We start from the raw sequence: 27274 nt of genomic DNA on the forward strand, positions 1-27274 counted from the left end.
TTAACACAGCAAAAGCCTGCTTCCTGCAGACTCAGAATTATGCTCTTCCCTCGTACATGCATAACGGATGTCATCCCACTCCTTACAGTGATTTCCAGCTGGTACCAGCAGCCAAACATGGCCATTCTAATACATTTTAATAGAAATTGCGTTGCACCCACCCTAACCCCAACCCCAGCTCAGGGCCTCGGAGGACAGACATTAGGTTCCATTAACCAGACTGTTTGCCACCTGAAGTTGCAACCAACAAACTCTCCTGTACCTGCAGCGTCCAAAGTGTCCCCATGAGTCTCTCCCCTGCTAATGCTCACGCCGCTGTGCAAGAGCCTGCTTTAGAAAACACCAAGCCAGTCTCACGCTGCTGTGCCAGGAGCCTTCAAGTTCGAAGTCCTGAGCAGCACCTCAGAGCGGAGTTCACGAACACTTTATTACCGCTCCATCACGGAGTTCCCCGCACTGCCTGGCAGCTCCAAATGAGCCCTCCACGACTGCGACAGCACCACAGGACCACGGAGGTTTCATTAATATTCATGTCCCATTGACACTGGAGCAAGCAATGAAAGCTTGCTTTCCACAGCAGATCATTAAGCGAGGGGAAATGAGTGACCTCTTAAAACCAGCTGTGTCACAGATGTCACCAGGAGCTGAAAGGACAGAGACAGGGTCATCACCCGGCACTTCTTTTAATAAATAACAGTTCTAAATAAGCGTGGCCTTGCCATACCCAGCAGGGCCCACATGAGAGTGAAAGCATCTGGGAAGCGGATGCCCGAACTGCAGGCTGGGCAGGGCAGTGCCTCCTCTCAGCAACCCTGCCCAGGAGAGGCTGGGCAGCCGGATGCTGCCGTACAGTGGGGAAGCAAGGAAGCAACATCTCACCAGCAGATCAGGTGTGTAATTCTGAAATAAATCACAGTGCTTTGGGCACAGTTAGCTCAGCTCAGTAGGAACACACTCACATCCCTCTACAAGCTGGTAGCATTTAGCAGCATCCCAGGGCTTCCTGGAAGCGTCCCAGCTCAGGGTATTTAGCAGAGAGCTCCCCCTGGCAGCAGTTACAACACTCCACATAGCAGAGACTTATCTCAGATTACAGACCCTAATTGCTGCTATCAGTCAGAGTAACAATTAGCATCAGGTTAATGCATTCCCAGTGCTCCCAGGAGAGGATGGGGAAGGAAAAGGGAGTCTTAGTCCCAGTTTACCTCAAGTTCACTGGGAGGCCACAAGAAAGCAACTCACGGGCAGACTTCCTAGGCACCCGGTCATCCCCAGGATATTCACCACCTCCGAAACACTCAAAGCTGCACAGAAAAAATAAGTTCCTGCAGCCCTCCTAGTCCAAGCAGACAGCTGCCCTACCTCTACATTTCCACAGAAAGAAGCAAATGGCAGATCACGTCTCACCCAAACCAAGCCACCCTCCCTGCTGTGAGAAGCCACCAACATCACCCACATCCTCTCCTTTTAGCTCCTTCATTGAAGCCTGACACACAACTCGTGTGCATCAGGTGTGCACCAGGCAAGGCAGATTCAGCCTCTTAACTCTTTCATGATTTGTGATCTCCATTTCCTCACGGTGCTAAGACTATAAACAGTGCAACAGGCCACACGCAAGGAAACTCCTGTACCCTCAACATACATGGCTGCGCACTGAGCTGCCTCTCCTAAGGGGATTTGCAGCACATGCTACTTCAGAAAAACTTTGCTACCTGACTCCTTACAACCTCAGGGGAATCAAGAGTGGAGTCAGAAACTAAAAGTCTGAAAAGTCATCCCAAAACCGCAAGATTTGTTTCCAAAAGTATTTGCCAGACCTGCAAGCTTATACAAGAAGTCCCTCGTGTTTATCATTTTCCCCTAAAAAAAGAGATTGCCCAAGGACCAGGACAGACTATGTTCGATCTCAGAAAAGTAGGATGTTTTAAGGCCCAAGGTAAGAACTTTGTGTACTGCTCAGACCATTTAAATCAACTAAAAAGACAGGAGAACAGCAAATAGCCCTTACAGAGTCAGGGAAGCAACATACTGATCCCACAAAGGGTTGCCCCACGAGCACTGCTGCCCAAAGCGTCCTGCAGCTGGGACAGAGGGACAGAAAGGTGCACAGACACAGGGCTACAGCACACAGAGCTGTGAGGACACCCAGGAGCGCTGCAGCCCCAGTACAGCCTGGGGATCCCTCTCCCCACACCAAGACAGACAGAAGTATCCCACAACTAGGAGACCCAGCCCCAGGAAATCTGCTGGAATCATGTGCTGCAATCAGCCAGACTCACCCCAGTGCGGCACCTCAGGCTCAGCCAGTCGCTTCCACCTGTGCAGCCCTGCAAGCCAAACCCAGAGGCATCCAGCCCTGGAAGGAGGGAGAGGCCGCTGAGCAGCGCTCAGGGCACTTGTTTGCAGTGTCTGTCCAGCCAGTAAAAGCAAAGTAAGCCCAACGCTAAGGAGGCTCGTGTTTCTGGGGGTGTTTTAAAGTAAGCCACCTGCATTCTCCTGCACTGCCAACCCCACACTGACTGTTAAGTCCCCCCTGCTGCTACTCTCACCCATCAATCACCTCATGCTAATAGCACAGCAGTGGCAAGGGGTAAGGGCTCCCCCGGTGCTCCTCTGCAGGGCTGCGCAGTCCCGGGCACCCAGCCCAGCCGGGCCCCAGGCTCCCCTGGGCCCAGCCCAGGGTGCCCCCACCACAGGCTGCAGGCTCACCCACCGCCTCGGCCCTCGCTGCACCTCCCCAGGCCAGCTCAGAGCACACGGGGCAGAGCGTCCCCTCATGAGTGGGCCCCAGCCCCGCAGCCTGTCACAAGTGGACAACAGCCTGCCGTGAGCAGGCCTACCCGCCACAGCCTGCCACGAGTGGGCCCCAGCCCCACAGCCAGGTACACACATCTTGGCCCCCCAGCCTATCACAAGGGACCCCCAGCCCCACAACCTCTCACAGGCAGGTTTCAGCCCCACAGCCTGTCACAAGCGGGCCCCAACCCCACAGCCTGCTGCAAGCAGTTCTTGGCCCCACCTGTTGTCACAAAAGGGGCCCCAGCCCCACAGCTTGTCACAGGCAGGTCTTAGCCCCACAGCCCGTCACGAGCAGGCCCAAACTCCACAGCTTGTCACAAGTGGCTCTTGGCCCCACACCCCATCACGAGTGGGCCCCAACCCCACAGCCTGCTACAAGAAGTTCTTGGCCCCACCTGTTGCCACAAAGGGGGCCCCAGCCCCACAACCCGTCACAAGTGGGCCCAAACTCCACAGCCTGTCATAGGCAGGTTTCAGCCCCACAGCCTGTCACGAGTGGGCCCCAACCCCACAGCCTGCTGCAAGCAGTTCTTGGCCCCACCTGTTGTTGCAAAGGGGGGCCCCAGCCCCACAACCAGTCACAGGCAGGTTTCAGCCCCACAGCCTGTCACGAGTGGGCCCACAGCTGGTCACAAGTGGGTCCTGGGCCCACAGCCTGTCACAGGCAGGTTTCAGCCCCACAGCTTGTCACGAGTGGGTGTTGGCCCCACAGCACATTACAAGTGGGCCCCAACCCCACAGCCTGCTGCAAGCAGTTCTTGGCCCCACCTGTTGTCACAGAGGGCCCCAGCCCCACGGCCTGTCACAGGCAGGTTTCAACCCCACAGCCCGTCACGAGTGGGCCCCAACCCCACAGCCCATCACAAGCAGGCCCCAACCCCACAGCCTGCTGCAAGCAGTTCTCGGCCCCACCTGTTGTCACAAAGGCCCCACGGCCTGTCACAGGCAGGTTTCAACCCCGCAGCCCACCACGAGTAGGCCCAGACTCGTGCCGGGGGCGGGGCAGGCAGACCGCAGCCGCCGGCCCGCGCTTTACCTTCCACACGGGGCGGGCGGTGGGGTGCCTCGGCTCCGCCCGCGGCCGAGGGGCGGGTCTTAATTAGCATGCGGCGCAGTGCACGCTGGGTAGCGCCGGCGCCTCACCCTGACGTGGAGGTAGGGAGCGCAGCAGGGTTTATATATAGAGGAGGGGGGTGGGTTGTGGTGCGTCCGGGGGAAGCTCACCGCCGAGGCCACCCACGGGGTGCGCGTCACTCTCGCCCCGCCTCGGGGAAGGTCTGAGGGAAGGGCCGCCCGCGGCTCCAGCAGAGCCCCGCCCGCGAGCGGGCGGGTGAGCCACCAGCAAGGGGGGGCGCCGCGCGGGGCTCGGCCCAGGGCAGGAGAAGCCGTGGCAGGTTTGAAGCGCGGGAAGTGTGGGGGGGTAAAATTTCCCCCCCCCTCACCACCACCCGCGTGGTAAAACCCCGGTGGATGCTCGCGGCCTCCGCGGTGCTTTGAGACAGACTCACGGCCGGCGATGGTTGAGTCCAATGGGTGAGGTGGGGCAGCGCCCTACAACCCAATTCAGACTACTCTCCCCCGGACACCTTTTTTTAAACCACCCACTCCCCCCATATTTCATCACCCAACACCCCCAAAAACAGTGCCAGAGGCTGTTTGTCCCCCCGCTCCCCCCTTTTTTCACCACCCAACACCCCCAAAAACGGTGCCAGAGGCTGTTTGTCCCCCCGCTCCCCCCTTTTTTCACCACCCAACACCCCCAAAAACGGTGCCAGAGGCTGTTTGTCCCCCCGCTCCCCCCATATTTTATCACCCAACACACCCACAACCGGTAGCAGAGGCTGTTTGTCCCCCCTTTTTTCACCACCCAACAACCCCAAAACCAGTGGCAGAGGCTGTTTATCCCCCGTTCCCCCCGTATTTTATCACCCAACACCCCCAAAAACAGTGGCAGAGGCTGTTTGTCCCCCCGCTCCCCCCTTATTTCACCACCCAACACCCCCAAAAATGGTGGCAGAGGCTTTGTCCCCCCGTTCCCCCCTTATTTCACCACCCAACACCCCCAAAAACGCTGCCAGAGGCTGTTTGTCCCCCCATATTTCATCACCCAACAACCCCCAAAACAGTGGCAGAGGCTGTTTATCCCCCCATATTTCATCACCCAACACCCCCAAAACCAGTGCCAGAGGCTGTTTGTCCCCCTGGTCCCCCCTTATTTCACCACCAAATACCCCCAAAACAAGTGCCAGAGGCCGCGGGCCCACCCTCTGCCACCCCAAAAATAACCACAAACGCCATTTTGGTTAAAAACTTTCCACAAAAGGTGGCCGCTGTTGATTCCTGCCCCCTCCCCGCTCACAGCAGGTTGGGGTAGCGCCGCTGGGAAAGCAGCCTGGGCTTGTTGTGCTGAGAGGCGGCGGCCAGCTGGGAAACACAGAGAAAGACGGCGTCAGGGAGGAGAGCGTACCCCAAAAATGCGGACCCGCTGCCCTCAGGATGAGGCCACGAGCATCCCACCACCCCCCAAGTTTATTTTCTTACAAACACCAAACTCTTACACCCAGGGCTGGTATCCCCTGTATCCCCCCGCCCACAGCAGACCGCTGGCAATCTGGCATCGCCACAAAAGCCGGGAGCCACCCCCAGCCCTATCCGGCAGCACCCCAGGAGGATGCTCTCACCTGAGAGACCTGGGCAGGGTTGAAGAGGGGGACTGTCCCCACCGGTGGGGGAGATTCGTGGGAGCCGGTCTGGAAGGGGTGAAGGGAGAGAAACTTAATGGCCACCCCCCAATTTCAGACCATCCCCCCCCATCACACACAAATACACCTCCCTCCTCACCTGCCTTCCTCCTGACTCCCCACCATCTGCATCCAACGAGCCTTTCACCTCAATGGACACCGGAGTAGCAGGAAAGGTATTTTCACCTTGCATTCCTCCTGGGGCATGCAACAAAAAAAAAAAAAAAACCACACCAAAAAAACCACAAAACAACCAACCTTAAGAGAAGCAGCTTCTAAAAGACTGACAGGGAAAGGGGTGAGGGGACTCAGGCAGCATTTACCAGGGTTTCTGGATGGAGACTGCGCCAAAGGAGTTGTCCCAGCCACGAGAGGAGCAGCAGGTGGGGATGGCGACGTCCGTTCCTGCAACCACATCCACCCATTTAGAGCAGAAGCTCCTTGCAATGGTGAGCAGACCTCTGCAGCAGATACCACACCACGCTTTCAGAGTACCGCTCTGCACCCATCCTGCTGGAGAGGTACCCCAAGAGCTACAGGCACCCGAGCTAAGGGGGAGCTACAGGGTCAGGGCAAGCAACCCCTGTCACAAAGCTAAACCACCCGGAGAGCTCAAAATTAGGCCAGAGGCTGGACACCACGCCTGTGTGCAGTGTAAGGGGCCACCAGGGTCCATAGGTCCCCCTCTGTTCCTCATCTCCTGCTAGTTTTGGAAGAATATCCCAAAATTTCCTGCTCTGGGACTGCAGGTCATTCTCAACCAGGAAGAAATTTCCAGGGGAGAATCTCGCTCCAACATCTGCCTCCAAGCCCACCATCAGCCTGCAGCTGGGGATGTCACACCCTGAGGACTTGGCCAGGACTGGGATAACCACGCACGGCTGCTTCCCCCTCTCTGCTGCGCTTCCAATTAAAGAGGTTTTCCTTCCCTTCAGCTCCTAAAACCTGCCCGAGCGGTGCCACTCGCAGCTGCTGCTTTCCGCTCCGGCAGAGGGCAAACAATCCCTGCAGAGTTTGCCGAGTACTCGGAGGACCTTCCAGATCAAAGAGGCTTTATAAATTTACAATAATTATTAATCAAGGGTTCACTTCCAGGCTAAAAGGGCTCCCAGTCCCACTCTGTCCCCACACAGGGCGGCTACAGCAATGTGCAATGGCACAGCCCAGCCACCTGCATGAGGACAGAGGGAGAAATAGTGGGTGAAGGGGGACATGTGTCACCTGTCCCCATGGCTGTAACCCTGGGTGTCACCCAGGGACAGGACAGCCTTTCGTCCCCTACCTGCAGTCCCAATGTGGGGGAGTCCGGGTCCGTCTCAGGTACAGCTTTGGGAGATGTTTCCTTGGTGGGCTTCGACCGAAACCAGCCAAACCACCTGAATCCGGAGCTCTGGGAGATGGAGGTTGTCACAGCCAAGAGAAATGGGTGAGAAGGGGAGGATGCCACGGCCACCCAGATGCCCCCTGCACCGGCCGGGAGCAGGGACTGTTTTGCCCAGGTCAGGGCAGGCACAGCGGGCATTGGGCACAGGCAAGCTCGGAGCGCAGGGTTTCACAACAGCTCTGTCACGCTCACCTTATCCTCCCCCGATTTTACCGCCTCTGCTGGTGCTGGCTCTTCAGCAGCATCTTCGGCTGTGCTCTCTGAGGAAGGCTGGCTGTCATCTTCCAAGGAGACGGCAGAGCTCTCCGAGATGGTCCGAGCCCTTGCCTTTAACTCCTCCTGGCATCAGAGAGCGGAGCTGCCACTTGGTGTTCCCAGAGGAGCCACCCCAAGCATGATGAGAGCATCCCTCATGCTGCTCCTCCATGCCAGGCTTAAATAGCATCCCCAGGGACCCCCACATCCCTTACACAGCAGGTGGGGAGGGATAGCACCCACAGCGGGGTGCAGTGGGCAGCCCATGGTCCCAGAGGTAGGAGGCTGGAGAGGGCTACCCTAACCTGTCATGTCCCCAAGGGGACAGCTAGCACCATGATGGGGGGTTTCCCGTGCAAGTTAAGTGCATGGAAGGATGAGCCAGCGAATCCCAATTCCCCCTGGGGCCCCCAATGGGATTGTCTCCCTGACCCCTCTGACGCACCTGCTCTGCTGGGAGGGATGGCTGCACCCCCCCAGGGGACAGTGGGGTGCCCCGGGGCTCCCCAGCTTCTCCTGTGGAACAGAGGGAAGGACACAGTCAGGGTTTGGCCTGAGGAGCTCCTGCCATGTCTACCAGAGGTATTTGTCAGTGCTTCTATCATCCCACCCCAAAGCAAGACCGCATGGCCAAGATGTTCCCCCAAGAGATGCAAAAGACCGTTCGGGACCCTGTCCCTGTCCATGCCAGCACCAGAGAGGGAGCAAGCCACAAGGCTGCACCGGTGCATCTCAAAAACCTGCCTTGCACTGCTGGACATGAAGCTGGTTTTCCCATCTGACAGGGGAGCAGCAGCACTGTCACCAACCCGCAGCTGCCCTCCCTTGCTGCTTTGGGCAAGGTCTTCCAAAAACGAAGACCCGCCTGCCCAGGGCAGCCAGAGCTGGTGGACACAGTTTTCGTGCACGGCATGAGGGCAAGCGTGGCTCCACAGCTGGGCAAGGTCGGAGGTAAACAAGGCGCTGGGTGAACGCCACGCTGGCAGGGAGCAGCGTTTGAAGTGACACACGTGCCGTAGGGATCACACTTCCCCGAGGGACACCGCATCCCTCTGCCGCTCGCTGGGGACAGGCATTTTTGCAGAGAAACGAGGCTGGAGCACTTACCTGCCAGTGGCACCACCTGCAGAGGGGGCTCAGCAAAAACCCCTCCCAGAGGGGTAGCCGTCCTTGGGCCGTGCGTGAGGGGCTGCGGCTCTTGCCGAACACCAAGCAGTGGTGATGCTGCGACCTGAGCAGGTGCGGGGGGCTGGAGAGACACATCCTCGTGGGAGCTGGGTCCCTGGGGTGGCATGGGCTGGTACCACTGGTCATACTGGTAGCCTTCAGTCTGTGGAAGCTCATGGCCAGGCTCTCCATCTGGGGCAGGGGGAAACCAAAACCACCACCACACCTCAGGAGTTTACTTGGGTGTTTATAATCTCATCAGGCTGTTGCACATAAACCTCCCCTTTTCCATTATACATCAGCAGGAGCTGGGGGATGAGGAGGGAACCCCGGGACTACACGCAGGCAAGGGAGGAGGCACGGCACGGCGTGGCAGTGGGGACCTGTCAGAGGCTTCAAGGAGGGTGGGCTGTGAAAGGCAGGGGGGAAACCTTCTGGGAACGTGCCTGAGGTTGCAAACGAACTTAGAAGGAGAATGCTATGGAAGTAAAGAGACCAAGCACGAGCAGCACATGCCCAGCAGTTCAAAGGAGCCCGGGGCCTCCAGCCTTTTCTTCCACTCCTGCTGCACACCCCAAGCAAGAAAGAAAATTCACCAGGAAGCCGCAAGCCTTCATTCCTGCTCCGCAGGAGTGCCCACAGATTACTTTCTTGCTTTAGGCAGATTTATTCAGGGTTGAGGTTTTTCCTGTTTGAAAGGCAGGTTGAGCAAGTGGGGTTTGTTTTATTTAACACACACACATTGCTCTGATGTTAGACACGGTGTGGGCAGCACACTGCTGTTGGTCCCAGGTGCATGTCCTGCTTGTTCCAGCTCTGCAGCCTCCAGCCAGAAACGTGCTAGGCACTGGGAAGTTTCTCTCCCATCGCCGTGAGACATGGCCAGGCAGGACCCAGACCCTGTGGGTCTGAGCCTGGGGACAGACTGTGGCACCTCTTGGATGCAGTGCTACAAAACCCTTTGCTTTGCCTGCTGGCATTGCCTCCAGCCTACTCAAGGTTGGCTTCGCACCTGTGAGCTGCTCCCACACAGCCTGGAGATGCTTGAGATCCACAGGGAGGAGGATGGATGCTCAACTCCATGCTGCCCAGCAAGCTCAGCCAGAAAAAGCCAGGGAGGACAGCCCAGACTGTAAGGATGGAGAGGGAGGTTGCTGTGACCACACAGATCCCAGCTTGGCACCTTGATTCAGGCTTTGTCTTTCCAAGATGGATGAGTTCAGCACCAAGCCAGCTTTCTCTGCATGCAGGTCCCTCAGATGGTGACTCTAGATGGCCTTCTCACTGAACAAAAGGGCAAAGCACTGAGAAAGCGAGCTGCGGAGACCACGTGGAGTGGACCTGTCCGCTTGGAGAAGTCATCCCATCATACCTGCGACTTTTTTCCAGGGAAGGACAATCATAGCCTCAGCCCTGATAGCAGAAGGCAATCAGGATTGATGATCCTTTTTACTGCCTGGGAGAGCTCTTTGAAGAAGAATTTGGCAGCAGCAGGGAAAGCCAATAGGAAGAAACGGCTTGGAGGAATTCATCATGTTTTATCCTGTCTGCACCAGCCTTTATTCTCCGCCCATCGGTGCTGGCATTCCCAGCAGAAAGCTAGATCTGAGCAGCAGCGAGGAGCAGTGGGCTTGTGCCGGGGCATCCTGCTGATGGACATGGCTGTGAAGCAATGCCGACGGGTCACCAGCCCCTGACTTCTCCTCAGTGGGCCATCCTAATGGACAGGCTGCCTGGCTAGGAAAGGAAAGCTCTCCAGCCCTTCCCTTGACAGCCACCCGGTGGAGGCTCATGTCCCCCATCTGGATGTCTCTTGACTCTCTGGGTGGACTGTCACTGGAGGGGTCTCTCAGGGTCACCGAGAGGCAAAGCAAAGGGATGAAAGAGGCAACAGGGATGGGGAAACGCTGGGGCTTCACTCACAGGTGTGCTGCAGCCCGGCATGCACAGGGAGAAGCTCCTTCCTGAATCTTTCATTTTGCAAGTGTCAAATCCCCTTAGTTCACCTCCAATTTGCATCCTCAGAGGACTGCCTGGGAACAGGGCTGTCTCCCCTGAGGCTCGGCCAGGAGGCACGTGCTTTGTCCAGCCACCTGCCCCCGGTCAACCTTCTCCTCCCACAGCGCCCACAGGGACTCCTGAAGCTGCAGTAATTAGGCCCAATTACTCAGACTTCATATGGAGGGCACAAGCATCAACCCCTCTGTTTGCAGCCCATCCCTGGCAGCCCCACACTGGGGGGATGCATCCAGGCAGGAGCAAAATTTTGAGCTCTGGGAGGAGGTAAGGAGCAAGGAGCAGCTGCTGAGAAACGCTCTGGGGAGCAGGGAGCTGCCTCCCAGCCCGTGGCAGCACAACTCCACAGGCAGAGAAGCCCACCGTGGTGATTGCAACCTGCTGCTTCATTTTCTTTACCTGCCATCGATGCAGCAGCCCAGGAGAGTCCTGGCTGAGAGGGTGCCACCTCCTGAGGAAGGTCATCTTCCACCTGCAAGGAGTCGGAGGGAAAACATGATAAAACAAATGGAAAAAGGGATGGCACAGGGCAAACTCTGAGGAAACGATGAAGCCAATGTAAAGGAAAGCATGGTGCTCATGAGTCTGGGGCTCACAACCCACCCTGGGCTATGGGAGCCCAGGTTACAGGTGAGACCCATACCAGCATGGTCACAGCCCTTTCCCAGCAAGTGAAGGGAGCTGCAGCACCACTGCCCTGCTGAGAGCAGGCAGGAGGGGAAACTGGAGACAGAAAAGAGCACAAAACCAAAAGCAGACATGAAAACTGAACAAAGAGCATTAATCCAAAGACCAGAGCACAGTTAAGGAACCTGAGAGCACACGTCTGCAAGGCAATGCCCTGCCAGTGTCCTCTCCAATATCCTCACCACAAGAAGAGATCATCATTCAACCCACCAGCCCCTGACTGCCCTCCTTGAGCCAAGACAAGGAGTGTTTTGCCCTGTGGGAAGCTCTGCAGCCCTCACTGCTCACACCCTCAGGTGCTGCAACCCCCCCGCTCCTACTGAAGCTGCAGGTCCAACAGCAGAGACCCCATCTCTGAGCTCACAAGCCAAGGGGAAAGGCACCTGGGTAACAATGGCCTTCGAACCTCCATACCTGTCCCCTTGGATTCGGGGGTGGGGTGGGAGGACTGGATTCAGAGGAGGAAGGTGCTTCCGTGGACAAACTACAATGCAGACCAGCTGCCCCCCAGCATCCCCGCTCCTCCTTACCTCCTGCTCCCAGCAGCACTCTCGGAGCTGTACCAGCCAGTCGGGCTCCAGCGTCTCGTCCTGTTCCGGCATCTCCAGGAGCAGCGGGTCAGAGAGCTTCAGACGCTCGGCTAGCTGCGGAGCCAGAGGGCAACGGGGCTCATCACACATCTCAGCTCCTCAGGGGAGAGACCAACCCTCGCAGCAATTGCACATGGCCAGGCACACAGGCCCGGGGAAGAATAGCACCAGAGCTGCACTTCATAATATGGGGGTTAGAGTAACACCAGTCTCTTGTGCAAGATTTGTTCCCTTTCCTGCATTGCTGCGGAGAGGTGCTGGCCTGTCCCATGCCCCGCAGAGAGCCTCCCACCAGGGCTATCTCAGCCATCTCCACAGAGATGTCAAAGTACCAACATCAAAGATGCTTTTTGCATCAGAGAGGCAGGTAATTATGACCATCCTTTTCTCTTTCGACATAAACAAGCATCTTTAATCCCACTTGACAGCCAGCCTGGGGCACCAGTGGGTTTGCAGGACACCCCAGCAGGAGCTCTGGGAACAGCCCAGCTCCCAGGGTTGTGCACCAGCCCTGTACCTGCCCCACGAGGACGGATGGAAGCCAGTAGGGTTTGAGCTAAGGGCTCATCCAGCCATTTCCTCACCCGGCTTTGCAACGAGCATTACTGTCACTAATAACCACACAGAAAAATACAAGGCTGGGAGGGACCCTCTAAGTTTACCTGATCCATCTGCCAACGCTCAAGAAAATCCTGTGTGCCTGCACCAGCCTGTGTTTGTCTGATTTGCACTTACAAATCTCCAAGGAGAAGATTTCACAGCCTCCCAGGCCTGTCCTGATGCTTAATGTCCTTAGAGCTAAAGAGTTTTTTCTTAATATCTAAGTGAAATCTTCCCTGCTGTAAATTAAGCCTCTCAATTCCTGCTCCCGCAGAAGCTGTGGGGACAGTCAGGCACCATCCCATGAAAAGCAGCCTCCTGCGTGCCAGAGGGCTGTTATCACATCCCCCATACTCCTTCCTCCCCCAGCATATCTTGCCCAGAAAAAAATAACCCCGAGGCCTTCTTCAGAGGTCATTTTCCCCTCAGTTTCTTATCACCCGTGCTCTTCTTTTCTGCACTTGCTCCAATTTGGCCCTGTCTCCAAGTACAGCATCCTGAACAGGGCACAGCACCGCAGCCAAGACCCCCAAGACCTGAGCATGGGGGGATTATCACGTCCTTGTCTCACACATGCCGTTCTTGTTCTCACAGCCCAGAATAACATTATAACATCGGATTTTTTTTTTCCTTTCTTGCAACAGCATCCTGTTATGTTGCTGCTTGGTATTTTTTCCATGCTCCACTATCTCCCCCAGGTCCCTCTCTGCAGTATTGCTGCTACGTGTTTAATTTCTCCTGCAAGAGAGGGGTCCATGCTGCCCTGGCTGCAGCTGTCTCAATGACACAGGGCTCCAGCTACTGTCAACAGAGCAAGAGGCTCTTCTGGGGTGCCCCAACCCACCGGCCCAGGGTGCGATGGAAAGCTCCCCACAGAGCTAAATCAGTCTGGACAAATTGCTTAGACAAGGGTGCAGTTTTAAGACAGATGGATGAGGGGAGATGACACTCATCCAAAGCACCGCTCTTCATCTGAGCCTTTACTGAATTTTCTCTTACTGGTATCGACCCACTTCTTGGGAATTTATCAGGCTCCCTTCCCAGCTCCTTCACGGTCATTTATCTTCCATGCTTTGCTACAAGGCTGCCTCATCAAGGGCCACCAAAAGCCATCCAGAGGTGACTTTGCAGCTCAGCCACCCTCCACAGCCACACAGGTCTCAGCTATCCCCCTCCCAGCCCTGCACCAGCCCACATTGGCTGTTTCTTCCTATTCCCAAAATTGTTCAAAACAGTCTAAACCAGTACAAAATACACTTCCCACCTCCAGGAGGTTACAGGGATACACAACCCATGCAGCTGGAGCCCATCTCTGGGCAGGGTCCAGCCACAGCAAGCAGAGTAACCCAGGCAGGAGCTTGCACTACCAGACCCCACCATCCCGTCTCTTTGCAAACACACATGTGTTCATCCTAAATCAATTGCAGGAAAGAGGAAATTATAAGCATGATTACTCCTAAACGGGGGGAATGTTTAATCCAAAAGCTAATGTGCACTTTGATCCAATATTAATGAACCAGCACCTGGTTGTATATCGTCCCCATCTTCAAAAGAGGGGAAGTCTTAATCAAACACTAATGTGTATCATAATTTGTAACACAGTCTAAAACATCAAAGACAAGAGTGTCTACGAATGCACTAGTTTTTCAGATGAAAGTGTTTTCTCCCATGAGAAGCATTATCCCCAGCAGAACGGTAGATCTGAGAGGCTGTTAGACAGTAAATAGGTTTTGACGATGGGGTGGGGGAGCTGCGCCAGCCGAGTTTTGGGCAATTTCTACAGCACCTGCTTCAGACAGGCATCCCTGCTGCCCCTCATCTCACAGCACCGCAGCTTTTGCCCCCTTTCCAATAGAGGAAAGCTTCGAGCAGCCTCAGCACTGCCCCCAGTGATGCACGTGGAGTAGGCAGACCCGCTCTCCTGAAAGCCCAACCTGCTTGGGGGACCTGGGACACTTTGCTTCTCCCCTCCCTGCCCCAGCACCCCGCTTATGAAGCGGAGGAGCTGGGCTCAGGGCTACAAGCTGGGACACACTCCTGTTCACTGTCACCTGAAAAGAGCCCCTGGCAGGTAAATGCAACCATGGAATGATGTGCTGGAGGGGAAATGTCAAACACTCACTTCAGCTTCTTAAGTCTGTTCCATTTAGAAGTTCAAAAAACCCCTCCAGAATAGAAAACATCCTTTGCTTCCAAATAACTCTGCTCATACTTGGCAGTCAACACAGTTCCTTTGTTTTCTACCCTAAATCCGTGGGTATGAGAGATCCTGCAGAGGTGTTGGCTTTGCCATGCTCAGCACATGCCAGGCAGCAAACCCTGGGGGGGCTGCTCAGAGGTGCCAAGCACCCCTGGCGAAACTCTGAGGATGCTTCCCAACACACTGGGTCCTGAATGGGTACCACCCTGGCAAGGACGCAGAGGGGTATGAGACTCACCTTCATCACTTGCTGGGCCAGGACAGGGTGGCTGGCTGGATCCTGGCCCAGGAGCGCAGTGGCAATCTGCTCACAGTATTGCAGGGCCTGGGCTGGGAGCCCGTAGTCAGCCAGGCGAGAGGCGTAGACAAGCTTGTACACCTCAGGAGAGGGAAGCAGAGCAGACATAGGTGAGAGGCTCGTGCCTGCAAGTCCTCTCCGCCCTGGTGCTGGCACATCATCCCAGCATGACTCGGAGCACCCTGGGTCACAGGCCTCATCACCCAGAGGTCACCTGCAACTTGGGGACACCCTACACATCCCCATGGGGCAGCCCGGTGACACTCCCCAAACCACGGTGATGTTGCGAGGCCAGCCCACCATCTTCATTTATCCATCTAATTTGTGCAGCGCCCGAGGCAGCAGCAGCTGGGTGCTTATTTGCCATATGAAAAGCCTACCCATTACCCAGGGAGCAGGAGGGGAGCCAGACCTGAGTAAGCACCAATCAAACACACCATGCCCAAAAACCTGCCCAAAGTCCTGCCCTGGAGGAGCCCCTTGGCCAGGGCAGCCTCCCCATCAATCCCAAAACCCATCAAGGGGCCAAGCCTTGGAAAGCAGCCTGAATCCCTGGCTTCAGGGGGATGGATGCATGTTTTGGGGCAGGTCTGAGCTGCTGCACCAGATGTGCTTGTGCATCTTTGCTACCTGGAAGGGGAGCAGGAAGGATTGAGGCTGTCGTAGCCGCTGGCAATACTCAAAGATTTCCATTCGCTGGATGACCTCCGTCTTGGCAAACTGGGCAAACGCCTGACTGCAGAGGAGAGGGGTAGGTTCAGCAAGCAGGAACAGAGCTCTCTCTCCCCAGACAGCCCCACACACAGATTCTCAGCTCCACCACTGTGCCAGCCTGCAGCTGGAGAGGCCCAGAGCAAAGCTCACATTAAGAGCAGTAAAAACCCACAAACAGGGACTGCTTTTGCATAAAAGTGAGATCCCTGGGGGTGGGGAGAAGGTGGGACATGTCATTCTGGCAAGAGCTCCTGGGGTCCTCCTGGGCTCACTCACCAGTGGCTGCTGCCCAGCAGAGACATGCGGTCTGCCTTCACCCCGAAGTAACCAAAAGGAATATCTGCCATCAGGTAGCAGAAATGAGCTGCTTCGACTGCTCCCCTGCCAGCTGGATGGGAGGAAAAAAGACAAACACTTAGCCCTGAGAGAAAGGTCACCATGTGGTCAGGCATTGCTTCAGAGGCCCCCAAACTCACATGAAAAACCAAACGTCCCGCTTTTCTCCCCTGTCCACGCAGACCCTGATCCCTCCCTTCTCCCTGTTTTTTGTCTGTTTTCCCCAATTGCTGCTTTCTGTACTTAGGAGGGGGTTTCAGTTCAGTGGTAGGACCAGGGAAGCCTGAGCAGGGTCCAGCTGCAGCTTCAGTTCTGCAGGGTGCCATTATTGGCATGAAATCCCCGAGAGTCCCTGCCACTGGGAACAAGTCTCAGTCCCTGCAGTTAGATATGCCCTCCCTGGGTCCAGCCACTCCAAGTGTCCCCAAAAGAGCAGCTAATGGATGTGCCTGAGCCTGTCTCATCTGCTAGCACAAAAGGCAGCAGGACCCATCAACACCTCATCCCTGCCATCACGCAGGCACTGCAGCTCCAGGGGTACAGGCATGCACACCCCATCCTGGCACAAACGTATATCCATGCAAGTGTGGACACGCACCACTACAAGACAGTGGGAACACAACTGCTCACAACAGGCTCAGCTCACCCAAAGTGTCTCCCATGGTGACAATGGCTCGGTGGTTCAGCTCCATGTCTCCAACCTTGTTGGACAGCATCACAGCCAGATGGGGCCTCCAGTCTCCCCATGTGGCATCCCCGCAGCACTGGAGGGAGAAAAGAGGAGAGCAAAGGTGAGCAGAGATGGTCACGCCAAGGTGGGTGTCACAGGCAGGTGACAGCACAGGGCTACACGTGCTGGGGCCAGCCTCTTGCTCACAGACCAGTGCTGCCTGAGGGATCTTCCCTGACATGAGCTGGAAGAGGGTCTGCAGGGGGTCATTGGTGGCCAACGTGCTGGTGAACCTGTAAGGAGAGAGCAGAGATAGGGCTGCTGTGCCAGGACCCCAAACCCTCATTCACCTCCAAGGGCGCATCCCAAATGCCCCAGGAAAACAGCATCCTGAGGTGCTTCCCAGAGGAGGCAGAAAGGATTATCAGCCCACCAGGCTGATGATCTGCATTACCTCCAGAGCAGGCAAGTCTCCAGGACAACGCTGGATAAAACCTCCTTAAAAGGATTCGGGTTGCGCAAGACAAAATTTCTGTTTAACTCTCCCTGAAGGGATCAACCCAATCCAGACTAAGTATGTTAATTCCACCAGAAAACGTTCATACAAGTGGGATGAACAGCTCAGACCAGGCTGGATCACAGTGAAGATGGCTCAGCTCCCCCTACCCCAATGGCTGCCTTTGCTAGGGCAGCAAGGGCAAAGCCAAGTCCACCCCACATTTCCAGGGAATGGCTTTCCTTCTTTCCAGCCCCCACTTGGTTTCTCCTGTCCATCAGGAAGCCCAAAGGACTCAGGCCTATCCAGATGGATGCCCCCTCTGAAAGGGTCCAGCTGAAAAATCAACACTCTTTTTCAGTACACTAGGCCTGAGGGCACCTGAAGGGGTAACAGGCTTGGCAAAGCCAGTGGCAGAGCATCATACCTTGCTTTAGCTTCTCCAACTTACCCAGTCAGCACCCAGCTGTAGGTCCGAGGGTCCATCTTGCTGGCGAGGAAGAGGGCATGGCCCCACAGCTGGTTTCTCATGGCCCAGACCAGAGCATCCTGCAGCCAAGGTGGAGAAGAAAAAGGGTTTGCACTAACTCTGCTTCTTTGCCCTCCTCCACTGCCAGGGGACCCTCTGCTCACCCAGCTCAGAGAAGATCCCCAATAACTGCTGTGGCTTCAACTAATACCCTCCAAAAACCTCTTCCATGTTCACAAAGACCCCTTTATCTTTCTACCTTGCACAATGACAAGAACTGGGACCTTCATAGCAATATAGTCTTCCCTGGATGTCCAGGTCTGTGTTGCCTGTTAGCTCTCAATGCCACCACTGTGGGATCCCAGCCTGGGCAGCCAAGCTTCTCTGCATCCAACCCTCCTCTCTTCCTGTCCCTTTGGTATCCCTTCAGATCACATAGCTGCAACTAAACCCACGGTGCTGGTAAAAGCTTCTGTATCTTGCCTTCACTTGGGGCCCCATCCCAATTCCCAATGGTGGGAAATCGCTGCCATAAGCCCTGTTGTACAAACACAACTTGAAGGGTTGATCCCACAACCACAAGGCACCTCGTGACCACTCTTCCCTTTAAAACCTGCCTGAAGAGGCCAAAGGGGCCGAGAAAAAAAAGTCATCCCTGGTCCTGGATCCCACTCACCACTTACTTTCTTCCTGCCATAGTAGAGGAGCTTGGTGAACTTCTCCACTATCTGTGCCTGCGTCTCCACAACGGGAGGAACCTCTCCCGTGATGAGGTCCAGTGACTCTGGCTGACGCGACATCCACTCGTCATCCAGGCCGATCAGGTTTGCCGCAGGGTTTTGCCTCTTGTACTTCTGGCGCCTGCAGTCTTGCATCAGCAGCTCAGCTGTGTCTGAGCCCACCATGGACTGCAAAAGGGAAGGGGAGGAGCGAGGCCCATGGAGGCTGCCCCATGAGCAAAGGCTGACAGCACTTCCAGTCCAACACCCTTACACTCGTATCCTTATCCTAGCACATCTCCCCAACAAGACCAGTCTTGGCCACCAGCACGCAGTTTTGGAGGGCGAAGGATTCAGCACAACTAGCAGGACCTTCACAGCACTCACTCTGAAGATCTTATTCATCTGCTTCCAACAAGCAGCCACAGATTAGATTGGGTGGATTTCATTGGGTTAAGGGAATAATCCCCCTTTAAGCATAAGTGTTAGCTCCTCGATGAAAGTGGTACCAGTCCCTTTCACAGCTGCTATAGCATTGGGTTGTTGGTAGTTCACAAGGATGAAAAGCAATCATGGAGAAGGGTTTGCTCCAAATATCCAGGCAGTATCAAACTGATTGACAGTGCTATGGGAACAGGATGCTTTTAAGGTACACACCCCCTGAAAGCAGCAACTGGATCAAGGGGCACCTAAGGGGCATATAACTTGCCTCGCTTCCAAGATCAAAAGGGTCAGCCCCTTCCATAGGACACCTACCCCATTCTGCTGGCAGAGAAGGACCAGGAGTTTCCAGAGAAGACATGAGTCTCTTCCTCTCTGTGTTGAGAGATCACAGCTTGTGGCTATCTTCTGCTGGCAAAATGTCATCACATTCACCTTGCGCAGATCTTCCCTACAGCAGCAAAGGCATCAAAAGAAACCCAAGGCAAAGCAATCTAGGACAGGATTCAGATTCAAAGCGTCCCCAGGTTTGCCAACATGGATGCTAAAGTTTCAAAGTGAGAGATGGAGGAGAGATCCCCAGTGCCAATGACCTCATACCACATTGGCCACACCAAGCTCAAAAATGCTTAAATTTTATCATCATTATGATTCTCTGTGGATTTCTCTGTTTCAGGGATGGAGAGTGTATATCAAACCCTCTCTCTGCCCTCCTGATAATATTTTCATCCATCCATCTGCAGAGAACCTCAGTTTTGCTTTGCTGTGCTGCTGTTACAGCCGTGGATGTCTGAGGCTGCAGGAGCAGGAACACATAAAAGCAATATCTTTATTTAACTGGCATAGTGCAGGGAGAAAGACATGCTTGTGACCACATAAACCCTTTGGGTCTGAAACAGATGAAGAAACCTTTAAGCCATGTGCAAGCCACTGCTTGCAATAAAATAATCAGACAGCTGGAAAGAAAGGGTGGCTGAGACACAAGATCAGCCAGGGAAGAGGGGCTGAGGAGATGCTGATCCCGACTCAATCACACCAACATATCATATGGAGATTCCCAACATCCCCTTCAGCACTAGTGGTAACCTCCATGTCTTCTGCCCAGCTTCTGAGGATATGCAGCTCTTTTGCTCAGTAACTGGTTTTCCTCATTAAATTGTTTTCCTCCTGCACGCTCCTTTTCTCTCCCCACTTTCATTACAAGTGACTAGAAGACATGCTGGTCTTACCAGTACAATACAGAGACAACCTGATGCAATACACCATGATTCATCCCCAGACTTACACTGGATGAATGTGCATACTGGGTCTGACCCGGCTGTGCTCAGTCTCAGGGGGAACTTAGGAAAACCTTAGGAAAAGCTAGACCACATGTTGACCCAGAGCTTTAGTCATCCAAAGAGATCTCCCAAAAATCAGTTTTCTGGGACATGAGTACCAAATAGGGTCAGACATACAAACCACATTAAACCCACATCCTATGAATATTCAGAAAACCATCTCCCACAATCCATCCAACCTACACTGCAGCAAAGGGGCTGGGCTCCCTATCTGAACCTAGACTCGGCCTTTGCAGGTATCTCAAAAACATGGGGACCCTAAAAATCTGCCTTGACCTCACATCTCCTCCCAAAGGAGGGGTGCCCCCAGGCCAGCCATGCCAGCACAGCCAGGAGGACACAGCTCCTGGACCTGCTGGTGCAGCATACCTGGCCAGGGGCCCTGGGAAGGCCTGTAGCTCCTCCAGCTCTTTCGTGTCATGAAGGATTACCTAAAAAAGAGCAAATTCAGCAGCTGGACTCCAGCAATCAGGCCAGCCCCAGCTGGGCTAGCTGAAAGTCAGTGCCTTGGCCAAGGGTTCAGTGGTGCTGGTGAACCCATTCTCTGTGCTGTCTTAAGGTAACCCCAGAGTATAGACCCTAAACCATCACACGGACCCCAATGCTAAGGTCTAGGAAAGAAAAGCCTGTTGAGATGGCATCTGCCTCCTTTGGGAGGCAAAATAGGAGACTGAAACGTTGTGGTAGACTCAGGGGACGGATTTGGCCTCTGTATTGGAGCACCTCAGAAAGGTGAGCAGAATTATCCTTCAGAGATGTATGGACCACATCTGTCCCTATCAGAAGGGATCACTGTGAATCAGAAGGGGTCACAGATGACAAGGGTTATGGAGCTGAAGAAGCAGGATGCAGGGCCTGAAGGCTGAAAGCAATGTCCAGGCACAAGCTGGCATGATGCAGACTCAAGAGTCTATGTGGGCTGGAGATAAGATGGCAGCAGGGGATGGGAAGGCTGCTAAGGAGGCTGTTTGGGTGACGAACAGTGTTTGCATCCCTCAGGGCAAAAGGAGCCACTCCAACAAGGGGACCAAGGGCAGTCTGGGGTGCCAGGCTGTGGCATACCTCTAGGCTGTGTAGCTCGACGTGGGCTGGCTGCCCCTCGGCAGGGTGGTGGGGACACACCAGGACCAGCTGGCCTCCGGCTCCAAAGCACACCGCCATGTGTGGCAGCGAGAACTTGAGGGGTACCACTGGGGCCAGGGTGGACACCAAGGGCCCCCCTGCAACGACACAGAGGCCACTGTGAGTCCCCTTACCCTGACCCCACACCACCTCCACTATGGAGGATGTGACCAGGTCCCAACCTGGCCCCCCGACTTAAGTATCCATCCACTGACCCTGCTATGCAAGAACTGTCCCCTAAAGCAGAAGACATGCATGGCAGCTCCTGCACCTACCAGAGCAGAGCCACCAGACCATGCACCCACCCTGCAGCCTCCCAGTCATGCCTTACGCCTGCACAACCTCCTCCAGGAAAGGACCAAGCTGCAAGACAACAAATCTCCTAATGCCAGCAATTTATTTCCTTGCTCCCCCCTTGTCAGAGGGGGCCAGGGTCCCATCACACCTCACCTGCTTGTGCTGGGCTCCAGGTCCCTGAAAATGTGGGATCATAGTGGTCAGCACCATCATGGATGTACTGGCTGAGCTCGGAGCTGCTGGAGCTGAGCCCCAACTCGTGGTACTGCAGGAGGAGGCTGGGCTGGCCTGAGGGCTGCAAGGAAGGGAGAAAACACAAACCTGGCCGACACACTATGGACACAGCTGCTTTTCTGCTCCCAGGGCCGTGGGACAGGCTCTGCTGCCCTGTGAAAGTGCCCAGCAGAAGCACAGCACAGCCAATTCCCATCTGAGCCACCCACACCCTTCAGCATCTTAGGTTCATCGTGGCACATACCCTGGTCATACCGAATGGCTTTTAAAATAATTTACATCAGCCACCAGTCTAGCCCAATAGCTTTCCTACCCCTAACATGGACTCCTCAACACAGCCAGCAGACGGGGCTTGAGAACTCAAAAAGCATTGCCCAGGAGCAAAACTACCACAGCAGCTTTGATTTGATCTTTTAATTTGCTCTTGGCAAAACACAGTGATCAGGACACAAGTGTGATGGAGCAGGACTTGGTGGACAAGCTGACAATGACACACAGCTTTTGGCTACCTAGGGAGGATGCAGAAGAGCATCCCACCAAGCCTGGATTTCTGTCCTGCTCTTGGCCCTGTGCGGGAGCAGCATACAGCCCCATGCCTGGGGGAACAACAGCCCAGCAGATGGAGAGAGTTCATAAAACCTACCATAATAATCCCCAGAGAGTGTTAAGCACTGAGTGCAACATGGCAAAGCAGCCTTTTTCTCCTCAGCCTCCTTCCCAGCCGGAGGAGGGACACATGGATTACTCCCAAAATCTCTGGGAGATTCCCAAGCCTTTTGTCCTCCAACCCCTGCCCATCCTGAGGTTACCTCTCTGGGCTGGCCACCAGCCTCCCCTGAATTACTGCCAAGGGTTTCTCCCCCTGCCCACTCCCTCCTGGCAGATGAGACGTAGCTCTCATTGTAGGAGTCATAGGTCTGTGTCCTGCAGAAAGGAGCAAAAGACGACACCTTGAAGGTCAGAGATTTTGGGACCAGCCACAAACCCGCTAATTTTGCAGCAGGTGGTTGCTCCAGGTGATGCCCAGACTCCCCACCCTTACCTGTCCTGCCCCAGGGGGGTTGTGGCCAGGTTGGGGTGGTAACCCCTGTAGTAGTGCTGGTCCCGGTAGTTGGTACTCTTGCTGTGGGGCTCTCCCTGTCTCAGGTCTAAAGAGAGAATCAAGATTTAGCATTGCCCCTCCAGAGCAACAAGCCATAATGAAGTTGCAAAGGAAAAGCAATGAGTCAGGCAATTTGCCACGCACACCCCATTTGCTTCCAAATTAGCCCAACACACTGGAGGTATGATAAAGCCCTGTCCGCATTTGCCAACACAGCACTGATGCCCTTTCCTCTTTCCTCCCTCCCCTTTTCTTCAGCCCAGGAATTCCAGAAACAGCAAAAATGAGGCCCTGGCCACTGTGATCACACAGCACCATCAGCATCAAGTTCAGCCTGGAACTGGGAATGACACAGGTTTTTAGCCATGGAGATCAAGATCAAACATTCCCTTGGGTGCACCCAGTTCCTGCTCACATTTCCCAAATGCAAACTGTGGGTAGTGCTGCATGGGGACAACATCACTGACGGCCTAGGAGTTTTGGCAGGAGAAAGCCCTGGAGATGTGCAAGCCCTGGGAGAAGAATCCATCCTGGAGAAAGCGTTGCCTCTTCTCCTGCAAGCAAGTTGCCTCCATCCCCAGACCCAAAGGATAAGCCCGTACTTCTGTCATTCTGCCAGGCCACTGGCTGCCACTGGTGGCTTTGGTAGGCGTAGTCATCCCCGTAGCTGGCTGCTGGATACTGCCAGTGGGGGTCTTCATATCCTTGCCTGAAATGCAACACAACATACTTAATCTGAGAAAGAAAGGGCACCACTGCAGGTTCTGGACCACATCTAGGGTTAGACTCATGCCCCGGATGGGGGCTCTGGAGGCAGAAAGAGTGATGGAAATAAAGCCAGGTCCCCTGCTCAGTGGCAGGGCCAGCAACTGGTCCAGCACCACATCTGGAAGGAGCAGCAGGAGGTTTGGATACTTTCCCATCCCCATCTATGAGAAAGCTGTGCACTGCAGTTTCAGGAGATGCCCAGTTTCAGCTCGATAGTGTGGACTTGTCATGGGGATCAACTTTCACCCACATTTTAGGAGACGTCGCCCAAAAGCACCTTCTCCACCAAGCTCTAGAGCTGCCATGTCCATCTCACAGTTCAGCAGGTCTTCCTGTGTACCGGAACCCAGCCTAAGCCACCTACCCAGCACTCACATACCTTAGCGCTTCACAATTTACACAGCGATTTGGTCAGCCCCACACAACACCCTGCTTCCTGGTGCAAGCATCGCACAACCTCAGCATAAAACCCTGCATATTCACACCATAACTCAGAGGGCAATAACTCAGGCAAATCAGCCCAAATTTGCTGGAGCGCTCGAAGCTCTTTTTCATCACCAAGAGCATCCTCTAACCCACATTTTATCCTTCCACCCTCCGCTGTTTCAGCAGCTGAGCTTGCAAGCTCCCTTTTACTCCTATATTACCATTTGTATTTTTATTGTTCACCTTGCACTTGGTAAAAAAGAACTGCATTTAATCAAACCTTCAAGAAAAATGCACCTCAGAACCTAGACGAAGCCTGTAAAATAGCAGCCGCAGAAATCACAGCTGTAAGAAGAAATTGGAGCTGCAACTGCTATGCAGCCTTAAATGTGGAAGTCACCGGCTGCTTTACTAGATGGACATCACCTAATCACGCATTGCAACTCTGAGCCTGCAGCTGGTGACTGCTCACTACTGTGTCCATGCCATGACAAGGGCAGCACCCATCTTGCAAGCACACGAGAGCTGTGAAATGGTCAAATCTTATTTTAAAAGGGTTTACAAGGAAGGGGCTCAGTGCAAGTATAGCAAAGTGAGGCAGCTCTCACCTGGAGTATGGCCTGTTGGGGTAGCTGCTTTCGTGGTACTCAGCCCGGGAAGCTGGTCTGCGGGCATCCCTCCGGGTGCGGTGGCCCTCATCCCAGGGGTGGCCGGGGAGGCGGCTCCCATCCCAGGAGCCAGGCCGAGGCGGGGGCCCCACGCGGAGGAGGTGCCGCCTGGGCTGTGGTGGGGGGCTGCAGTGCGCCTCTCCCCATGCCCCCTGGGCTGCCTGCCTCTCCTGGGGCTGGGGCGGCCAGGCAGGGGCCCAGGGGTCCATCACAAGCTTGCCAGCGAGCACCTCTCCAGTTTTGGGGTGGGAGAGGAGGTTAAGTCCCAAACGGCTTTAGTGGGCTACAAGCAATGAGATAAACCACAGTGCGTTTGATCAGCGGCTTTTTACACCCCTCAAAGTCCCCTGTGAAGCCTGTTGCCACCTGCTCTCTGCTTTTGGGAGCCTGCTGGAAACCCACCATCCTTTCCAAAATGCCCAGAGGCAAGGAAAAGCTACCTCCCCATTTGCCTAAACTTGAAGCTCCCCTTAAAACGCCAGGATGAAATAGTCCATTTTAGAAAGCAACAGGCATCCAGCTCTTCCCAGAGCAAGAGGTAGCAGCCAGGTAGCATCCTCCTGCACCCCCAGGCAGCGCTGCAAAGCACCACCGCTCACAGCCTCCCCAAGCAGGTGACAAATCAGCTTTACCTCTGTGAAAAGGTGGTGAAATCTCATTTTATACATGGTAGATGATGGAATATTGGCAAAGCTACAAGCAGGACAAGGAGAGTTATTCTCAAAGAAATAAGTAGGGACAGAGGCAGGGAGAAATGGAACTTTGCTCATGTGAGCTATGAGATGGGGTGGAAACAGGGATTTCCTCCTGCCTTTCAGCTCCAGCTCTTGCTGGAGGTAGCAGTTCAAGCAGACACCAGATTTATTTATAATGGTCCCATGCGGAAGAGGAAACCGTAAGAAGAGCCCAAGGCAACACATGGGTGAAGCCCCAGCTGCCAGGGAGGGGATGCCACCCTCAAGCCCCCCACATCTCCTCTTGCAGCATTGGTACCCAAACTACCCCCACAAAGGCTCATAAACCTCCCCAGCGTGGGCAGATGGACAGATGCTGTCTCAACCACTTGTCACCCCTCTCACACTTTAAGGCATTTGTGGGTCATTTTAGCAGAGGACACACGACACTCAGGTTTGAACAGAGGCAGCTCAGTTTGTGCCCCTTCTAGGTGAAATCAGGGTTAAATCCTTGCCCTAAATAGCCCCCAGGCACAAGTATCCAGACACACATCATTTTGATCCCACCGAGAGCCCCTCTAATTTTCGGCCAGGGCTTCCCACCACCACCCTCCCCCCGCGGCAGCTGTACACACCTGCTCAGAGGCTGCCGGGGCCCTTCTTCCACTCCCCAGGTGCCGCTGCCAAAGTCCACTGCCACATGGGCTGCCGCAGGGGGCAAAGGGCAGCCTCCGCTCCTCTGCCCCAAACCAACCTGCTCAGCCGCTCGCTCAGCTCCTGGGGGGATTTGTGCTGCTGTTTGCATCCATGAGGGTCACCTTCCCCATCACTTGTGCCTCCTCTCACCCAAGAGATGAGGCACGCAGCCCTCCGAGCTCAAAAAAAGCCAGGTATTTCTCCTGTGGTTTTTTTTTTTTTTTTTAATGCCATAAGTACCCTCCTCTATACATCCTCACACTTCCTAAATAATAATAAAACCTGCTGGCTGTGCTGTTGGTTTAATCCGGACCCAGCCACAGCTCAAGCAAATACCATCCCTCCCACCAGCCACTGCCCAGGGCAGAATTAGGGCAGGATGGAGCTGGGGTCCACCCCAGCATTGCCTCATCTAAGACCTTATAGTGCAGTAACAGCCTCACCCTATAAGCAACAGGGGATTTCTGCCTGGAGACCCTCTCCCCAACTCCCCCAGGCACCTTAAAAACCAAAAAAAGGAGAAAATTAAGGCAAATGGTATGATAGAAAACTGCAGCAAAAGCTAGATTTAAGAGCCAGCGTCTTCCACTCAGCAGCCTAGCAACATGCCATCTTCTCTCCCTTTGCCAGTGAAAGCATGCACGGCTTCCTAACCCCCAAAGCCTCCATTTGCTGAGTGCGAGAAGCCAGATTTCATCCTGAAGGTAGCACAGAGGAACATGGGATGACCGGTAGAAAACCAGCTTTTTTTCTTTCTTTTTCTTCTTTTTTCACACCCTCGCAGTCCTGGCTTTCCCTGGGAAATTTCCTCCAAATAACCTCCACTGTGATACCGCAACACCAATTGATTTGGAATTTGCAGGCAGGATCTTATTCATTGCATCGCAGTGGCACAGTTAGGCAAAGCCCTATTTTAATGATGTTGGAAGACTACATATAATATAGCTTTGAAATTTCCACCCTACTGGGACAGTAAGAAATTTTCCCTGGTGATCCTAACAAATAAGTGCTTGGTCTCTGCAGAATTCAAGGTTTCAGATAAAAAAAATATCCTTAGTGCTCAGCCATACTGGCTGGAAGAAATGCAAACCAGAGAGGTGCTGTCTTCGTGCTGCCAAGCTGCTGAAGCAGAACAAAATTAAGCATCTCCTATCACTTTCACAGCTGCCCTTTAAAACTTTGGGAGGCTTTGAACAAAGTAAAAGGTCTGTTATCAACAGGTTAGGTCTCCCAGGAAAGCTGGAAAGGATCCCTAGAGACCATGAGGATCCCACTTTTTTAGCATATATATCATACTTCCACTTGGCTGCTGGCTAATAATTTTAAGTTTCTAGCCAAGAGGTGACTGCTGGATGTTTCCAACCT

At 54.5% G+C, this 27274-nt stretch overlaps 1 protein-coding gene across 1 annotated transcript; it reads right to left on the bottom strand.

Annotated features, from left to right (window-relative positions):
- Nucleotides 1–5154: 5154 nt before the first annotated feature.
- Nucleotides 5155–25915, bottom strand: SEC16B (SEC16 homolog B, endoplasmic reticulum export factor). Its single transcript, XM_075711175.1, is given in 28 exon segments — nucleotides 5155–5223; nucleotides 5481–5549; nucleotides 5689–5738; nucleotides 5864–5945; nucleotides 6823–6930; nucleotides 7117–7263; nucleotides 7625–7695; nucleotides 8287–8538; nucleotides 10762–10834; nucleotides 11580–11693; nucleotides 14678–14818; nucleotides 15368–15473; nucleotides 15728–15839; nucleotides 16434–16551; nucleotides 16669–16750; nucleotides 17405–17502; nucleotides 18106–18330; nucleotides 18898–19033; nucleotides 20292–20353; nucleotides 20985–21142; nucleotides 21495–21636; nucleotides 22385–22499; nucleotides 22618–22723; nucleotides 23280–23386; nucleotides 24480–24763; nucleotides 24766–24822; nucleotides 25849–25878; nucleotides 25880–25915. Coding segments are annotated over 28 exon segments (3150 nt in total).
- Nucleotides 25916–27274: the final 1359 nt, after the last annotated feature.

The sequence above is a fragment of the Pelecanus crispus genome, chromosome 5 (assembly GCF_030463565.1).
Source record: "Pelecanus crispus isolate bPelCri1 chromosome 5, bPelCri1.pri, whole genome shotgun sequence".
Classification (NCBI taxonomy): Eukaryota; Metazoa; Chordata; class Aves; order Pelecaniformes; family Pelecanidae; genus Pelecanus; species Pelecanus crispus.